At 35.1% G+C, this 19,027-nt stretch overlaps 1 protein-coding gene across 1 annotated transcript in view; it reads left to right on the top strand.

Moving 5' to 3' along the window:
• The window catches only part of LOC150092324 (ATP-dependent RNA helicase DDX3Y-like), a 168,658-nt gene that overhangs the window by 34,964 nt on the left and 114,667 nt on the right, over positions 1-19,027 (top strand). Inside the window, exon 3 of the mRNA XM_090415154.1 lies at positions 7,825-7,901. Coding sequence (XP_090271280.1) covers positions 7,854-7,901 — 48 coding nt within the window. The 5' untranslated portion in view covers positions 7,825-7,853. The remainder of the gene's footprint in view (positions 1-7,824; positions 7,902-19,027) is intronic.

The following is a 19,027-nucleotide window of genomic DNA, read 5'->3' on the forward strand; positions in this document are numbered from 1 at the left end:
TACACTCATGAGCAGTTGAATTAGAGATACCTGCCTAGTAGTGGGTAGCAACCCCCTTTTGCCTTGATGACAGCTGTGATGCAGTGTGGCATGGACTCGTCAAGGCACCAGAAGCATTGGGGGAGCCAAACTGATTCATGACCGCTGAACAGCCTCCCACAATGCATGGAGATTGGTCGGAGCAGGGTCCAGGATGCGTATATCTCTCTCTCGACAGCATCCAGATGTGTTGAATAGAATTGAGGTCAGGGGACCTCGGGGGCCAGCCAAACATCCTTATGTCCGTGGAGTGTTCATCCACCCACTCGGCCACAATTCAAGAGCGGTGGGCTGGTGCATTGTCTCGCTGTAGGTACAGAAATGGGTGCACATGATCTGACAGCAGGTCCCTGTATCGTTCGCCGGTGAGGGACGATGGTTGATGTACCGGGGGACCCATTTCATCCCACGTAAACAGTCCCCATACGAGGATACCACCACCGGCCTGAACTGTACCCTGCTGGCACGAGGGATCCATCGCTTCATGTGCTTGGCAATGTGCTCGTACTCTGCCGTCAGTGTGTACCAATGTGTGCCTCGACTCATCAGTCCAGGCAACCTTTTTCCACGGTCCAATGGCGGTGTTCCTCTGCCCATACTAATCGTGGTGCCTTGTGATGTGCAGTGAGCAGAGGTACCCTAGTCAGGCAGTGGCTTCTGTACCCCTCATATCAAGGAGATGGCTCTGGATAGTGTGGTTGCTCACACATAGTTGTTGTCCAGCATTGAATTGGTGACTGATCTGTGGCACTGTGGCCGGTCTCTCCGCTGTTACCATTTGAGCTAGCTGACAGCGTCTCCTGTCATCGACACGTACACCACGGCAGTTTTCCCTGGCGGCTGTGGTTTTACCCAAATCCATGTACTCATGGTACACTCTGGCCCTTGAAAAGCCCAGTGCCTGCACGACTTTAGAGATGGAGTGCCCCATACATCTGGCTTCAACTATCTGGCCACAATCGAATTCACTGAGATCTCGAGTCTTCCCCATTCTGTGCTCGATTGTTACTCAGACGGTCAGTACAAGGTCTGGTGTTACGTCGTGGTTTTTTCTTAGAACTATATTCTATTATCCTCTTATGCCAACTAAGAGTGAGATCTCTAATCTATCTCTGGGATCGTTTCCTCTTTGAACTCTGACAAATTTGTTTGTTTAAGCTGTGCAAATCAGAGTTCTAGGACAGAAGAATTCCTGGCTCAGAGAAACCTCTCAGAGTTCTAGAGCTACCTAATCTTGTTAAAAGTTTAAAGCGTCTGTAGAAATCTTAACTTGCAGTCATGGCCTTATTACTCTAAAATTCCCTTATCTTCCTCTTATGCATAGGTTCAAACTTTTATGAGTGGTAAAATTAGTCTCATCCTCAGGCTTACATAGCAAAACATGTTTGTTAAGAATCTAATGAGTTTACAAATAGGTTTAAACATATCAAAAGCATATCATATTATCATTACTAAATCAATTGACAAACAATGAAAGAACACTAATTAACAAACATACAACTCATATCCTTTGGTTAAATAAATAAATACACACTTAGCATAAAATGCATGTTCATAATTCCTAACTTCAGTTGCCAACATTGGCCCCTCCACATCAATTAGGTCTCTCACAAAATCTTAAATCTTCAGACTATCAGTCCAATGGAACTAACAAATCACCAAACACATTAATCACTCAAGAGTTCTCTAAGTAATTGTCCATCTTCCTATCCAACTAAATTCTCGTTCACTCCTTTCCTCTAATGCAACTTGATAATTGAATAAGAAATTTCTGTACATTACCATTGCCACTTGAGGTTACCAGTGTCCCTTTCATCCGTCCTTTGTCCTTAGATACCTTTCTGCTTCAGCGGGTCACGTCCACGTGGAGGTCACATTGCTCGTCATGTATAGCAATTTATCCAAGGTAAAAAACTTTCTGCATATACATATATCTCTCATCCTGAGATTTTTATTTAATAAGGTCAAAGCACCTTATTAAAGATCTTGGTATTCCTAAGCCTGGCTCCCACTGATGAGACCTCAATAAAGGTCGAAACCGGTCTGGGTAGTTGCCCTTTCCTTTAATACTTAGCATCATACATTTCCTCAAGGAGTTGGGTTTTGCATTAAGGGTAAATATTAAGAACAGTGATCAGAGCTATAATTCTACCTTTACCACGAGTTGCCTTGACTTGCACTACTTTGTGGGTCAGCTAGACTTGCAATACTGCAGGTGCAAACTTGACTTATTTGTCTGTTCGCTTACTTGGGAAATGGAGTAAAACCAGGTTTGTGCTGTATCGAAATAGAATTGTCAGTTAACGTATAGCTTGTAATTTTTGTTTCTTTGCTTTCCTGATTGTACCCTGAAGAAGCTGACAGCACAAGCCGACAAAACTAGTTGGTAATTAAATTAGTTATTCACCTACACTTTACCAATATCTAAATAATAGTTAATTTTCATTAATAATCTGTTTCATTTTTTGTTTACAATGTTTTTCAAGTCAAGAAGGGTGCAACTTCGCTACAATAAAGTTAGACAGATTCAACAATATTATCTGTATTTCTTTTTCACATGTTGGAGAAAAACATAAAAATGTCACTCTTATAATTATATCAGATGTTCTGTTGACAAAAATAGCAAGAAAATCATGCACTTTCTTTTCAAAACACAGAGCACTGCAAATTCATCCAATGAAAAAGAAAATAATGCATATTTTTATTCTTACTATTAAGTTTTTTCTTCTAGTACAAAGAAGATATCACACACATTTTAAAAAGACATTTTCTTGTAGTTTAGATATGTGACATTGTTAGAGTAACTATACTTCACTGCTATTTAACACTAAAATGTATGAGCATGTTTCCATAGTGATTTACGTTTATGACAGTTGTCTTGTGAACAGTTTTGAAAATAAATTATCTGAAATATCTGCAGCTTGAATAGGTCAATAACCATCCATAAATTTAACCAATTATGTAACACATGCACCTTTTTTTTTAAATGAATTCAAATCCTGTTTTTCCCCGAAGTGTATTGGATAATTTACAATTTTTCAGTAATAAAAGTGAAAGTGTGATTATTATAAATTAAATTATTTTGGCATAAATACTGTATACACTTATAAAAGAAATATCAATATTTCTGTTGAGGATGTCTGCTAATCAATGATTGAAAACGAAACAAGACATTGCTGATGTATTTTGCACTACAGCTTGAGGTGCTTTAGTTTGACTTCTGGGCAAGTGTTCTCTCTAATATAGCAGTGAGAGTAATATAAGCCTTTAGCCTTTTCTTCCAGCTGAGAGGATTATTATTGAGTATTTCTAAGACAGATTATTTCAGACATAGCAGCAGTAGTTGTAATATTTAAAACTACTGCTGCTATGTTTTAAATATTACAACTACTGCTGTTATGTCTGAAGTAGCAGTAGTAGTTGTAATATTAAAAAAAAAAAAAAAAAAAAAAAAACTCAATTCTTGTGCCATAAATATAAACAGTGTTTTATGGTGTTTTTGAAAACATTTAAAACACTAGCACTACTGAAGTTTGTTTTTTGTGGCATGCATATAAACAATTTAATATGGTGAAAATACAGCATAATGTTTCTAAAACTTGGAATAATTTCAGCAGACAGCTGATTTTAGATTGAAAAGAAATAGTCTGGAATTAGAAATACCTGCTTCAACAGATATAGCAATATTATTGCCTTATTTCTCTTTTCAAAACAATAAAATGAAGTAATAGATTTTTAATACTGTTTGTGAAAACTTTCAAATCAGTAGAAATTTAGACAGTAGTTATGTAATTTAGGTCCAGTAAAGGAGAAAGAGGAGGGGGGTACAGTTAAAAATCTTCAAAATAAGCATAAATTTTGAATCGGTCTGTATAGGATGTCTTTCATGTATTTTCAACATATCTACAGTGGTAGATATTATAGTAATGTGCAGCTTACAAAAAAAAAAAAAAAAAAAAAAATCATCTGCTGAAATTTTAAGCAAAAGATGATGCAAAGAGTCCCTGCTGAAATGTCATTGGAGATGTAAATTTTTGATATTAAAAAAAGTCTTGCAATTGGAAACCAAGTAATGCAAATTACCATAATTTACTGTTCATTAAAAAAAAAAAAAAATCATTTCTAAAAGTGTCAATCCATAATGGTATTTTGCAAGGAAAGAAAGTAAAAGGTCATTTATTTCAATAAATGTTATTTAAAAAAATTATAAATATTTAATGTAAACAAATATTTGAAAATTGCATGAAAAAAATTACTTCTGTATTGTCAGTAAACTTAAATAACATAAATCCATTGCACTGATTTGAAGAATAAAATATAGTAAATATGTTACTGCTAAATACATTCATTGTCAAGGCTGATCTCTGGTCATTTCAGGATTGATTATTTATTTGTTCACATGCAAAATTAGTTTTTAATTTTGGGAAGAGACAAATTGTGCAGCAAAAGTCAAATTTCAGTAAAGGACAGTATGGAAATTCCAAGTAATACAGAACACTAAGTCAACTGACAAGAGGTCACTCCATTCCAGTCAATCTGCTAATGATTCTAAAATTGTTATCAGAGGAGAGTAATTACATGATAAAAGGTAGAAGAATGCTGATGAAGTTTTGAAGCGTGAAAAATACTAGGGTGGCCAGATTATTTCATCCACCTCAGCTGGTAGGGAGGTTAAATTACAACAAATCTATAAAATCATTTTGCTGCACATCTGACATAAACTAAGTTCTGCCGCTTATAGTATCAGTAATTTCATCAAGTTCGATTGCAAAATCAATGCTATCTTAATCATTAGCATTGCTTCTAAGTTTTCTGTAATTTTAGATTCAGCAAGATAGTGTTATCACTAAGGGATATAGTTTTCAATTTATTAGGCTGATTTATCAGTATATGCATGATATCCACTTGCTGGAAGAACAATTTTTTTTCAGCAGGTTTGTTTGTGTGTGTGTGTAAGCCATTTTCTCTTCTCACAAGGAATGTAATTCTAACTTTATCAGGAATTTCAGAATTATGTGTTTTCAAGTGTCTTAATTTTGAAGGTCTTAAGCTTTTATTTGCAAGAATATCATTACAAATACATTGAGGTCTTACTTTTTGTTGGGTTTTGTATATTTGATAAAGCCATATTTGAATGAACTCTTAGTTATATATTTTTTTCTCTTTTAGAATGCAACTCAAATGGTTTGCTGATAAGGCAATTTTTTTCAATGTCATCACCATTTACATTTCCATATCCAGCAGTTGAATGTCTCTGTATTTGTCACTTAATCATTCTTTGTAATTTTTCTAATTATAAAATTATCCATTTTGAAAGTGAATTTTATGATGTCGCACAAGGTCTTTATTGAGGGCAAATGTCACAGGTTTCCCCCCCCCATCTGTTCCTTGTGTTAGCAAGTGTAAATATTTTTGCACTTCTATGGTACTTTATTTTAAAAAAAAAATTCTAGTTGCAAACCACTTGAATTGTGACTAATAGTTTGGAAAGCGATCTAGATATTCAATTTTTATGTAAAAAAAAAATTTAAATGCTTCAGTGATAAATTTGCTTTCTCGAATTGAAGAAATTTGCAGTTATAGAGACAAGTTCCTTAGCATGTATTAAGCAGGTCATCTTGGAAATGGGCAAGTAGTCCTTAATGACTTGTCTGCATTATGCTGATGTTGTATTATTTTTGCAACCTCTCATGCATAGGTTGGATATTTTTTTTAAAATAAAAAGTCAGTTCTATAATATAAATATTTATTTACATTTATCAATTTTTGCTGTGATCCCAAAATCTTAGGTGTTGAAGCCCACAATTTAAGAACCACTGCTTTAATGCTCAGCATACTGCACAGTAGGCAGTTAATTTCAACATGGCAATCTGAGACAGATAAGCAGTTGTAATGAACTTATGTAAACTTGGTTAAGAAATAACTTATTTCTTGATGGAATTTGCATAATTTCACTGTTTCTTAAACTTGGAAAGTTGATAAAGAAGTATTTATTTCCCAGAATATTTCTTTATATGGATGCTAATCTAAATATTTTAGATTGTTTTCTGGCTCTGTCTATCCAACAATGTTTTGTGGTCAATCAGAATTCAGAAATGCACTAATAAAGTTATATATTGAGACCTAAGGGTTTTATTTTGAGTTTTTATGATACTGAATGTTTTTAATGATTGTTTTTATATTAGAACAAAATTGTATTTTAAAATGCATGATTTTTTTTTTTTTTTTTTCCTTCGTAGCCTGTAATCATGTGTTAACATTTGTTTCAGTGCTAGTTATATAAGGTCAACATTTTTCAGCACATTTTTCAAACCCTGTAAATATTAAAACTATTATGTACTATAAAATTATTCTTTGTTCTCTTTAAATACTATAAACTGGGTCATAATCATCATATCACTACAATATGTAACTTTTGGATTTAGTGTCTCCAGTATAGGGCTAAGAATTTTTTTTTATGTTCTAAATTTCAGCACTAAGCTTAAGTGACATTTATGACATCAAAACTTAGAACTTTCAAAAAAAAATCTGACTCAAAAGAGGAAGAATAGAAGCAGGTTCAATGTGTTTGCATTTGCTCAGCAAAGGGATTCTGGAAAGTTGTGCTCTTGTATTAACAGCAGCAATAGAAGGTGGAATGATAGTTGCCAGTTCAGTGGACTTTGAAGTATACCTGTACAATAGATGGTGTTGTAAACATTGCAACTGTGAGATAGAGGTTGAAGTGAATCTATGAGAGGTCATCTATTAGCCTAATGGCGCTCCTCTGGATAGCATCGAGGATTTTTAGGGAAGTACACCACCCCAAATAGCATATTGAATAAAAGTCCTAGCTTTTTGGATGTTGAGGAAGCTATTTTTGTGATGTATTTATACTAGGAGAGACTGGAGGTGTACTGTCTGACTACATATGAGACCCTAGTCTGGCAGCCTGCCAAAAAGAGTCAATTCATGTTGAAGGGGAGAAGGAAATAAAGGATGTATGAATTGGTCACCAATGCGCAAAATCACGCGCTTTATACATAAAATTTTCCAACTGTTATACAACCAAAATAGTTACCACTTTAAAAACTACAATGTTCATAAAAGAAAAGTTAATTTTCTGTATAATAAACAACACATCCCATGTGAAATGTATTGATTACCCTAATCTCAGAATGGATTCACCTTCTTCGAAGGGTCTCGCATCTGTGGGCTTACAGTAAATGTTAGTCCAAGTAAAGGGACATGATTTTGTGTATTACTGAGTGTAAGGGTAAGTGAACTATCATTTCCTAGAGACAAGCTTGTTTTGGTTGCATTGAACATGACAAGATTTTCTTGTCACATTGAAGGATGGTATGCATTGTAGATCTTGTAACCTGTTAGGGTGTTGCATGGTTGGTCAAATCAGTAGGTTGGAGAGTACTATCATTGCAAAGGTTTCAATTTCATGTATGTTTTCATGTATACCGAAAAACAATATAACCAGTATATTATATTGATTTTTGAAACCTGAGCCAACAGATTCCTGATGAGTTATCTAATAAACTGCTGTGTGTGTGTGTGTGTGTGTGTGTGTGTGTGTGTGTGTGTGTGTGTGCGTGCGTGCACGCGTGCGTGCACGCGTACGTATGCACTTGCACGCGTGAGAGAGAGCAACAGAAAGAAAGCCTATCTAAAATTTGTATTGGACTATATTACTGATCATTCATACTAGTAACTTAGCAGAATTCTTTATTTAACTTTCTTAGAATACTACAAAAAATAAACTAGTTTTTCCCTCCTTTTTATTCATTTGTTTAGTTCTCTTTTTACCTGAGTTTGATATAAAAATGGATGAATGTTGGGATGAAGAATATGACAACACAAAACCTGTAGCGGTAAGTAATTAGGTCAAATTTTATCTTAATACCATGCAAAATTTTGACTAATATTTACAAAATAATATAAAACATTCTAGGTGAACTGAACATTGTAGTGTATTCCCTTCCTCTCTTGTAAGTGCAGCCTTTATAGCTTAGTCAGTTTCAGCGATGCTCTTTGGTCAGAAAGATAAAAGTTTGAATGAATTCCATCTAGGATGCAAAGAACCTTTATGAGGACTTTCATCCCACAAAACAGGTTATTGGAACAGTTAGACATAGTACATTCCCCATATCCTTAGTTACTTAAGCTATATATCCAAATCAACCGTCTTGAAATCCAAATAGAGTAGTCTCCCCTTATCCGCAGGGGATACATTCCGAGATACCCTGTAGATAGTACCAAACCCTATATATACCATGTTTTTTCCTATACATACATACCTTTGAGAAGTTTAATCTGTAAATTAGGCACAGTAAGAGATTAACAATAACATAATAAAATAGAACAATTATAACAACATACTGTAATAAGTTATTTGAATGTGAATTGAATCTTAGCAACCTCAGCTTACATTTTTTTTTATTTATTATTTATTTATTATCTTCCTTGGCATCCCAGAGTTGCCTTAGCCTCTTCAGTCAAGTAGTGCAAGCTAAGGTAACTCGGGAATGCCGAGGATTGTATTCTCGTAAGCTCTCAGGTCAACTTACGAAACTTTCATAGATTCTACAAACATTCAGCTTTGAAATAATGTTGGATCGGTCTATTATCCACTTTTGCCAATGTAATTATAAATTGTTTATTTCTGGAATTTTCCATTTAATATTTTCGGACCAGGATTGACCGGAGATAACTGAAACTGTGGATAGCAAACCTGCTGATAAGTGGGGGACTACGGTATGTTCATGATTATTCTGAAAGAATAGTGTGAGTGTCATTGCCATCTTTAAATATTTCTTGACAACCCCAATCACTGCTGATTGCCCTTTTACATTCTTTAAATTTCAATAATCTGTCACAAGTCATCATAAATAATCATTTGCTCCTTTTAACTTCATATATATATATGTATATATCTCTTTTTTACTCTTGATTTGTATTCTCATTGAGAATATTCACCTGTATATCACATCATCTGACATCATTACAAAATCCCAAATCCTCCTTTCTTTGCTTGCTTCAAGTTTGTATATTCCCTTAGATATTAAAAAAATTCATTGGGAAATGTAATGGTTTTCCATATCAACATTTTAATATTTTTTAAAATGTTTATTTAAAAAAAAAATGTTTCTTAGAAAAATTAAATTTTCTAAGAAACTTTGACTTAATGATGTTATTTCATTCAATATGTAGCCCAGCTGTCCATCAACTCTTCTAGTTTTCTAAGAGCTCATTTTTTAAACATTCCCTTATGTGCATCTGAACACTTTAAGCTAAAAATTGTAAGCAAATCTAATTCCAGAATAATCATCATATAGTAGATATATAGGGTAAGAAATTGTCACAAAGAAATTAAGATTTCAATTAAATGTAGTTGTAAACCATGTCAGGTATCTATTGTATTATCTTCATATCACGTCTACAACATCTGGTTTCGTGATCATGTTCTTGAATTAAAAATTTTTCTAAGTTTATTGAACTTAAAACCAATTCAAGTATGCACTAATTACAGATGCAAATCTAACATGGGAATCCAGATAGTTTTGTAGTATGCTACTTTGGCCTCTGCTTGCACAAAACAGGTATGCCTGAATGGCCCAGCCAGGGTTAGTGGACTGGTTGTAGTAGCTACACTTTGGATTTCTGCTGAACAGGTGGGCTTGGTATAGATAAGTTATGGTGTACATTTGTCATCTTTTGTGCATTGGATGTGGGTAACATGATGTGAAAGTTTTTTTTATTTTATTTTATTTTATCATCATCATCATCAAATTCCTGCCATGTACCCTCATGGGGTGTACAGGATATGACAGTACTACATGAAAAAATTACATCATTACTAACTTCCTATCTACAATTTTCCTCCAAATCAGTCTGTTACTTGTCAAGACTCCAACATTATCAGATCTTATACTTCTATCGTCTAAGGCACTTTGTACCGTATCAATCCACCTATATCTTGGTCTTCCTCTGGGTCGTTTTCCTGCCAACCTGGCAGAGAACACTTGTTTTGCTAATCTTTCCTCTCCCATTCTATTTAAGTGACCATACCATCTGAGATTAGCTCTGCTAATGCATTCCTGGATGCTGACAATGTCAAATTCTTTCCTAATATCCTCATTTTTAATATGATATTGCCATTGATGCCATCTGTTCACGCCTCTTATCTTTCTCAGGACTCTCATATCTGCGGTCTCTAGTCTTTGGTCAAGTGTTTTACTTCTGACCCAGCTCTCAGATCCATAAGTTAAAATTGGTTTGAACACAGTCTTGTATACAGCTAATTTAGTGTTCCGACTAATTTCTTTCTTATTCCATATGAATTTATTCAATTGACTTCTCACGATACCAGCTTTGCTGATTCTGTTGTCTATTTCTATATTTAGTTTACCATCTTCAGTAAAAATTGTGCCTAAGTAGCTGAAATGTTTTACTTGTTCCACAGGTTCTCCATTCACAACACAGTTGACATTTTCAATGATTCTGCCTATTTTCATTGTCTTTGTCTTTTTATTGCTGACCTTCATACCATATCTATTACAACAGTTATTCAATTTAGTCAGAGAATCTTGCAGACTTGTAGCGGATTTATTTAGAAGTATAACATCATCCGCATAAAGCAAAGAGCTGACATTAACATCTCCAATTTTGATATCAGGTTTAATACCACATTCCTTCATAATGTGATCCATATAGATAATGAATAACAGAGGGGATAATGTACATCCTTGTCTCATACCAGATTTAACATTAAACCATCTTCCTGTACTTCCTTCAATTCTAACTGCTGACTCACAACTCAAATAAAGACTAAGTATTGCTTGATATACTGCCCCATTGACACCATATAACTGCAGCGTATTGAATAGCTTCTCTCTCGGCACCTTGTCATATGCCTTTTCCAAATCGACAAAACTTAAATACAGATCTTTGTTATATTCCCATGCTTTCTCGACTATTTGTCGTAAAGTGAAGATCTGATCCTGACAGCCTCTATTTGGCCTGAATCCAGCTTGTTCTTCACCAAGCTTTTCTTCCACAATTCTTCTCAACCGTTTCTCAAGTATACTTGCATAGATCTTGCCAGGAACACTCAGTAGGGAAATACCTCTGTAATTCTCACATTCAGTTTTATTTCCCTTTTTATATATGGGTACTATGAGAGCTCTACTCCAATCATCGGGAATTCGTCCCTCTGTCCAGGCTTTCTGAACTATGCAGTGCAGCCACTGTAAGACTCTTATACCACCATACTTCAGCATTTCTGGTCGAATATCATCTACTCCTGCTGCCTTTCCACATTTCAAGCCTTTGATGGCTTTTTCTACTTCAAGTATGGATATGTATTCCTGACTGCATGCCTGGTCAGTGTTTTTTATCACTGTGCTGTCATCACTGCTTGTTTCATTTAGCAGTTTTTCAAAGTAATTACTCCATACTTCAAGGATATCTTTTTCTCCTGTTTTCATTTCACCTTTATCATCTCTAATTCCTTTTACAGCACTCTTTCCTCCATTCCTAAGCTTCTTCAACAACCTCCAGAATATTTTGCCACCTTCTTGATATTTATTTTCTATATTCTTGCCAAAGTCCTTCCATGACTTTTGTTTAGCTAGTTTTACACACTGTTTAGCTTTCTTACATTTCTCTCTGTATTCTGTAAGAGTAAAAGCTGACTTATTTGCCAGGAACCTTTCATATGCTTTCTTCTTTTCCTTCACTGCCTCTTTAACTTCCTGTGTCCACCAGGGAGTTCTGATTTTTTTATCTTTGCACACAACCTCACCACATGCCTCTCTGGCAGAATCAATCAATGTTTCCTTCAGAGTTTGCCACTGAATCTCCAAGGTTTGATTCCTGTTCTCAAACTCTTTCATTTTCTTTTCAATAATATTTCTGTATTTTAGTCTACAGTTTACATCTGAGAGCTGCTCAACTTTTATTCGCTTTAAAACTTTCTTACATGTTATTCTTTTCAATATGAAATTCAATTTTATCCTGCTCAAGACTAAATAGTGATCACTTCCAATTTCAAATCCTGTGTACACTCTGGTGTCCTGCACCAGGGAGAAAACATCACTATCAACAATAACATAGTCAATGAGACTTTTCTTATTCCTAGCCTCTTCTCTCCATGTGAATTTGTGCACATTTTTATGTTGGAACATGGTGTTAGTAATAACCAGTCCATGTCCTGAGCAGAAATCCAACAGATATTTGCCATTATTATTAGCTTTGCTCTTTTCTCCAAATTTTCCCAAAATATTTTTGTATGTCTCACAATCATTTCCTACTCTACTATTTAGATCCCCAACAAGGACCAACTTTTCCTTTTTCATTGTGTCAGTTGCTTTTTCTAAAGCCTCAAAAAATTCCTCCACTTCTACCTTAGTAGAACCTTCTGTGGGACCATAGGCACAAATAAGTCTGATTGTCCAGTTCCCCATTCTCATATTTGCCCACATTACTCTACTTGAGACTGACTGCCATTCAAGAAGATTAGCCTCGTATTTTGTGTTGAATACTATGGCTACTCCTTCTTTTCCTTGATTGTTATTGCCTGAATATAACATTTTGTATTTATTGCTCAGAAAGATCTGACCAGTTTTGGTCTTTTTTGTTTCAGTCACCCCTATTATGTCGATCTGGTACTTATCTAATTCCTCAGCTAGCTCCATTTCTTTGCCATTCAGGCTTCTTATGTTGATAGTACCGATATTTAACTCTGGTGATGTTGAGTTGGGGTTTGTTTTCAGATTTGTTCCAGTAGCTGACTTTTCGCTGTTCGCCCTGGTTCCCTGGCGAAAACAACGGGGGCCTTGTTTAACCGGGCGACGCCCCAGCCGGCATGAAATTTTGTCATGTTGTACCATCATTTTTTATTTTGGTTTAACCAATAAGAATACAATTTGGTCGGCTAAATCCCAAATTGCCAGCCCATCCTCGTTCGTTCAGTATCAAAGTAGATACCCAACAGGGTGCACCACGAGAAGGTGAGGATTGGACATTAGGTCAGAAGCCCTGGTCGGTTCTCCGCATTCCTTTAAAGGCTATGTGGAGGTCTCCTCTCAGTTATACAGCTTTGACCCTTAAGCACCCCTATTTTATTTTATATTTTATTTTATTTTATTATTATTATTATCCTGATTATTAACAGGTTTTGGGCCCTTGTGGCAGCTGGCCTTTGGCACCATCAAAATAGAGGTTTGGTGCTCTAAGTACATTTTGCATACCCTTGAAAGATATCACTCACTGCATGTAGGGGACAGAAACTGGAATCCCTGCTCCAGAGACCAATCATGGATTCCCCACTTCAGGTCTCCAGTAACCTGGGTGATGGTGTTTCACCAGACAGCAGTCATTTACCACCAAATGGGTCTAATTGGCATTTCCTACTCCAACTAGGAAGATATCCTTTTGCAGTAGGAATGGTTTCTGGATATGCCAGACCCATATGAAGCGGGCCACACATGCAAGAAGTCTAGGTTGAAAATTGATAGTCGGCAATATATTGACATTACCTGAGTAGTACCCATTCAGTTAAGCAGTCACGAAGACTTCTACTGAAATTATACATAAGTATACATAATATATATATATTATGTATACATGAGAATACATAATCTGGGTTAATGTCAACAGCTGTGATTAATATCTCCAATTTTTATATGCAGTTAGATACCACTTCAGTTGAGCCATTTTGGTAGTGAACAATAGTGGAGATAGTGTTCACCTTTACTTGCATGCAATTTTACATCAAACCATCTTCCTGTACTGTCTTCAATTCTAACTGCTGCTTTGAACTATACATTTCTTCTTTCTCATCCATCAGATGATGGTTTGATTCCACCCATGAACAAATCTTTGCCATGGTTCTATCTCTGGCCATTTCTATCAGTTCTCTGAAGCTCAATAATTATGACCTTTCCTTCAAAGACTGCAGCCGAGTTCTTTTTGGTCTACCAGAACCCCTGCTTTTGACTTTCTCTGGCTCAAGGTTTCTTTGCTCCATTTAGTGACATTCATTTGTTGCATTTATCGGGCTCTAAATACTGATAACCACTCAGATCTTTTCACATTCCTTTCTACAAAACTCGACCAACTACAGTTCAGCTGTCCAAATAGTGAGGTCATCTTCATGTGCAACCTCTACATCTACAATTCCAACTGGTTCCCATACTTCTGTAAAAATAATCATAATTTAAAATTCTGAATATTTTTACAAATTGTTTATTTTAGTACACTTATCAGTTTTGGTTTCATTGTCGGCACTTGCGATGTGCCTGTTATTGATTTTATTTTGTCAAAATAAAAGTATTAGCATTTCAAAAATTTATGTACTTACTGTATTTGGAGAGCTGTGTTACTTTTAAAAATTTTATTGTAGTTGAAAATTATCAAGTGTTGTGTTTTGAAGAGACATTCTCATTACGCTAATAATCTACCTGTCAGCCATTATACCTAACTTCTTGCTTGCCACTTTTATGAAGTGCACATGTCGCTGAGGAGTTTGATGGGTGATTGACAGCTGACAGAGCGTTTGGTAACTGGAAGTAAACGAGAGCGTTCAGTATCGAGGTAATGGAGAAAACAAGAGAGCATTTGGGAAGAAAAGAGAACGCAGGCCGGCAGATATTTAGGTTTGGAGGAACTTAAGTTTATGCGACAGTCGGCAGAGGAAAATTAATAGTAGATTCCGAAAAGGGAATTGTAAAGTTATGAATTTTTAAAGATTTAAGTCTGGCTGTCAATAAGTGTTGGTAAATAAAAGAAGATATTACAATCGACATTCTAAAGGAATGTTCGAAGAAATGCTGATTGGAAGATTAATAGTAGATTCCGAAAAGGGAATTGTAGAACTGTGAGTTTTTATTTTTAAGTGGAGAACTTGAGACTGTCAATAAGTATTGGTAAATAAAAGAAGATATTGTTATTGACTTTCTAAAGGAATGTTCGAAGAAACACTAATTGGAAAGAATTGCATGAAGTGAAAGTGTTTATACTAAGTGAATTCATAATATCTGCACTTCAGAGTCAGGAATAATTAATGTGTGCTACATGAGGGCCTTACAGAGAAACTGGTTATGAACATTTTTGTTATTGTGTAAACAAAGTATATTTTAAACAAATCAGTAATAGATTGAGTTAAAAAATGGCTGATCTCTTAACTGTAAGTTTATTTTAAAAGGCCTTGGATCCAATTAATTTTATAGTTATGTATTTTGTTTGAAGTGTATATATTGTTTGTGTTTTATAAAATGCATTTATTTTGTATTTAGTCTTGAGTCAGTGATTTTTTTTTGATTCTGAAAGAAGGAGTTAGTCATTGCACCAATCGGAGTGAACCCTTGTGCATATATATAGGTACGCTTGAAAAAAAAAAATTGTTAGAAGCAGAGATTAAATACAAATAATTCATAACTATTAACACTCCAACACCATCGACTAGCAGTAATAGAAGCAGAAGTCTTTGCTATTAGTAATGATCTAACACAAATTGTACATCTACTCTGTCAAATTACCCCCCCCCCCCCCTCTTCATTCTCCAAATACCCTGCATCTCTTTTTGACCAGATATACCATATGGAAGTCGCCTCTCCTCTCAGCATTCAGACCACAATCTTGTACTGTCTCTTGTCTCGCACAATGCCTCTCCTCCAACCACTCCCAACATTGCATCCTCTGGCACTACAAAGGAGCTAATTGGGATTGACCTCCAGAATTTTGCCTCTCGCCTGTCCCTAACACTTGTTGTGAATGTGTCAAAGAAATTATTCTTACTGTATGAAGGCCTTCTTCTCCATTGAACTCATAATCCTCATCCACTTTCCAAGCCCTTTTTCAACCGAAAATGTATCATAGTAGTCAAAGGAAAAATTTTCAGCTTACTGTATGTGACTTGCATCAAGAACTACAGCTTAATACTCTCTCTCGATACCAAAGTACAACATATGCAAATCAGTCATCAGCAGATTCAAATCCAATTTCATTAAGGCCAAGAGTAAAACTTGTCTCTTGTCCAAATGGAAAACATGTCTTTTGGCCCTTTGCTAAGGCCATTGGGTGCAACTTCTGCTCTTCTATACTTCCACTTCTCTCTCATCCTCATGTCACCACTGTTACCTCACTGAAGATAAAGCTGATCTCCTGGCATCACTCTTCTAAACTTCTGCATAAATGACCAAGAGAAATCATCTTCTACCATACTGGAATCCAAGCAGTGTATGTCTCCTATAGTTTTCTGACAATACATTTCTGAAAATACATTACGAGGGCTGTTCGATAAGTCCGTGCAAAGTCTAAGAGATGGTGCCATGTATCAAGGTTATTTTTAGTTGCTGGCAACTGTTGGAGGATCACACACTAAGTTCCAGTCACATAGATCTATTACTCTGTGTTTGGTGTTCATTTGAATCGATGGAGTACTGTGATTTGTGAAAAATGGATGAGAAAGAATTTGTGTAGTGAGCAAACATTACTTTTTGAAAGGCAACGGCTCAGAAAACCAAAGCTAAGCTTAATAAACATTGTGAGTCTGCATCTTCGATTAGAACGGTTTATAAGTGATTTAATAACATTCGAAGTGGCCATATGAGCACAAGTGACGCTGAACATTCTGGATACCTTGTTGAGGTCACTACTCCAGAAATTATTGAAAAAAATCCATGATATGGATTTTTATTCCTTTCCTTGAATGCTTTTTTACCATCATTTTATCACTACTTCTTTTAACAATTTTTCAAAGTAATTACTCCAGATATCCTGAACACAGTAGTCCTCTCCCCCTTATCCATGGGTTTGCTTTCTGTGGTTCTGCAGTCAGCCCCAGTCCTAAAATGGAAAATTCCAGAAATAAACAATTCATACGTTTTAAATTGAGTGCTGTTCTGAGTAGTTTGGTGAAATCTCTTGGCATCTTGCCTGGGACGTGAATCATCCCTTTGTCCAGTGTATCCACACTGTACTGTATACGCTGCTCATCCTATTTTGCATTCTTCCTGAATGATGCTTATGATACAATGAAAGAAATGTACAGGAATTTATATGCAAAATTCAAATTTCCCTTATATGTGTTAGCAGTTTTTCAATTTTATAATCATTTTTATCCTGCTCAAAACTAAGTGGTAATCACTTCCTGTTTCAAGTATACTCATGTACCCTTGATCAAGCATGAACATGTCATTATCAACAGTAATATAAATGAGTTATTTATTTCTTGTATCTTCTCCACATTTAAATTTGTGCATATGTATTAGAACATTCTTAGCAATAATTAGTCCATATCCTGAATGGAAATCCAATAGGTATTTACCATTATTATTAGCATTGCTAATTTATCCAAATTTTGCTGAAACATTTTGATGTCTGGTATTTGGTTTGTGATCTGCTGGTTATATCTTATATTTCCAACAAGAGTTAGTTTTGTCTTTTTCTGAGTCAGCTTTCTCTAATTCTGAAAAAGTCCTCTATATCTTCCTTAGTGAAACCTTCTGTGGGGACATAGGCACAAATACATATCATGCAGTTCTTCACTTCGTTCTCCACATCACTACTTGAAATTGCATACATTCAAGAAGGGTATCCTGAATAATCTTCTTGAATAGCAGTATATTTAACTTTATTTAACCTGACATGAGATATCATGCCAAAAACAACAAATGTCGTGACATGTTATGTTGTTTTTGGTATAAGCCAATACAGAATTCAGTTGGTCAGCTAAATTTTTTTTATCAACTTTTATATATTTGTTTATATTTTTCATTTATTTTTTACATAATCTGGAAGTCCTGCTCTGGAGACCAAACATGGATACTAAATATATATTTGTAATTTAGATATAAATTTGTATAAATATTTATATTTATTTATTTATATTATAAAAATATAATAAATATCTTGTCTTGTCAGATGTCATCTCCTTCCAGGAGGTTGACTACCATAAGCTTCCACCATGTACGTTTTTGTGCTTCTCTTTTGCATTCTTCATAGGACAAAAAAAGTCCAGTCCTTAATATTTCCCATTCAATCTGTTCTTTGTCTTCCTCTTCTTGTTTTTCCTTGTATCATTCCTTCTAGAAGTGTTTTTTGTAGGGATTCATGCCTTAGTATGTGACCAAGGTAGCTGGTTTTCCTGTTCTTAATGGTTTTCAACAGATTCCTATCTTCTCCAGTCATCTTAATATTTCTGAATTAGTTTTTTTGCAGTCCATGGGACTCTAAGAATTCTTCTGAGGATCCACATCTCAAAGACTTTTAGTTTATTTTCACAATATTTTGATGTTGTCCAGGTTTCTGCTCCATATAGCCGTGTTGACCATATGTAGCATTTGGACAGCCTAATACTCGTTTTTGTGTGGATTTCCCTTGAGGTCAGAATGTTTTCATGCTAATTAAGGTTGATCTAGCAATTTCTATTCTTAATATTTCCTTATCACACTTTCCATTCTCTGTAATTAGTTGACCCAAATATATAACTCTCTACTTGATCTAAAGTATTTCCTCTGATCTTAATATTCATATCAGGTATTTTTCCTTTTTCTCTTGTTACCAGCATGGTTTTGGTTTTTTTGAAGTTGAAATTAAGTCCATATTTTTCACTTAGCTTCAGCATCTTTTCTAGTAGGTTTTGGAGATCTTTTTTATTTTCAGCTAGCACTACTGTATCATCTGCATATCTTAAGTTGTTTATATTCCTGCCTCCTATGCTGATGCCTTTAAATTCTTCTAATTGCTGGAAGATATTTTCAGTATAGAGGTTATTCAATATATGAGAATGAACACAGCCTTGTCTGACACCCTTCTTTACTGGGAATTCCTCCGAGATTTATCAATAATCTGGTATCTTACCGTCTACTCCTAAATTTCTGATACATTTGATTAGTTTCATGTTGTCTATTGTCAAAGGCCTTTGTGTAGTCAATAAAATAAAACAAGTAGACTTCTTTCTGCTTCTCCAGATATCTTTTTGTAATAGTCCTTC

This window comes from Typopeltis vanoorti, chromosome 26 (genome assembly GCF_054136105.1).
Source record: "Typopeltis vanoorti isolate ZY-2024b chromosome 26, IOZ_Tvanoo_1.0, whole genome shotgun sequence".
Classification (NCBI taxonomy): domain Eukaryota; kingdom Metazoa; phylum Arthropoda; class Arachnida; order Uropygi; family Thelyphonidae; genus Typopeltis; species Typopeltis vanoorti.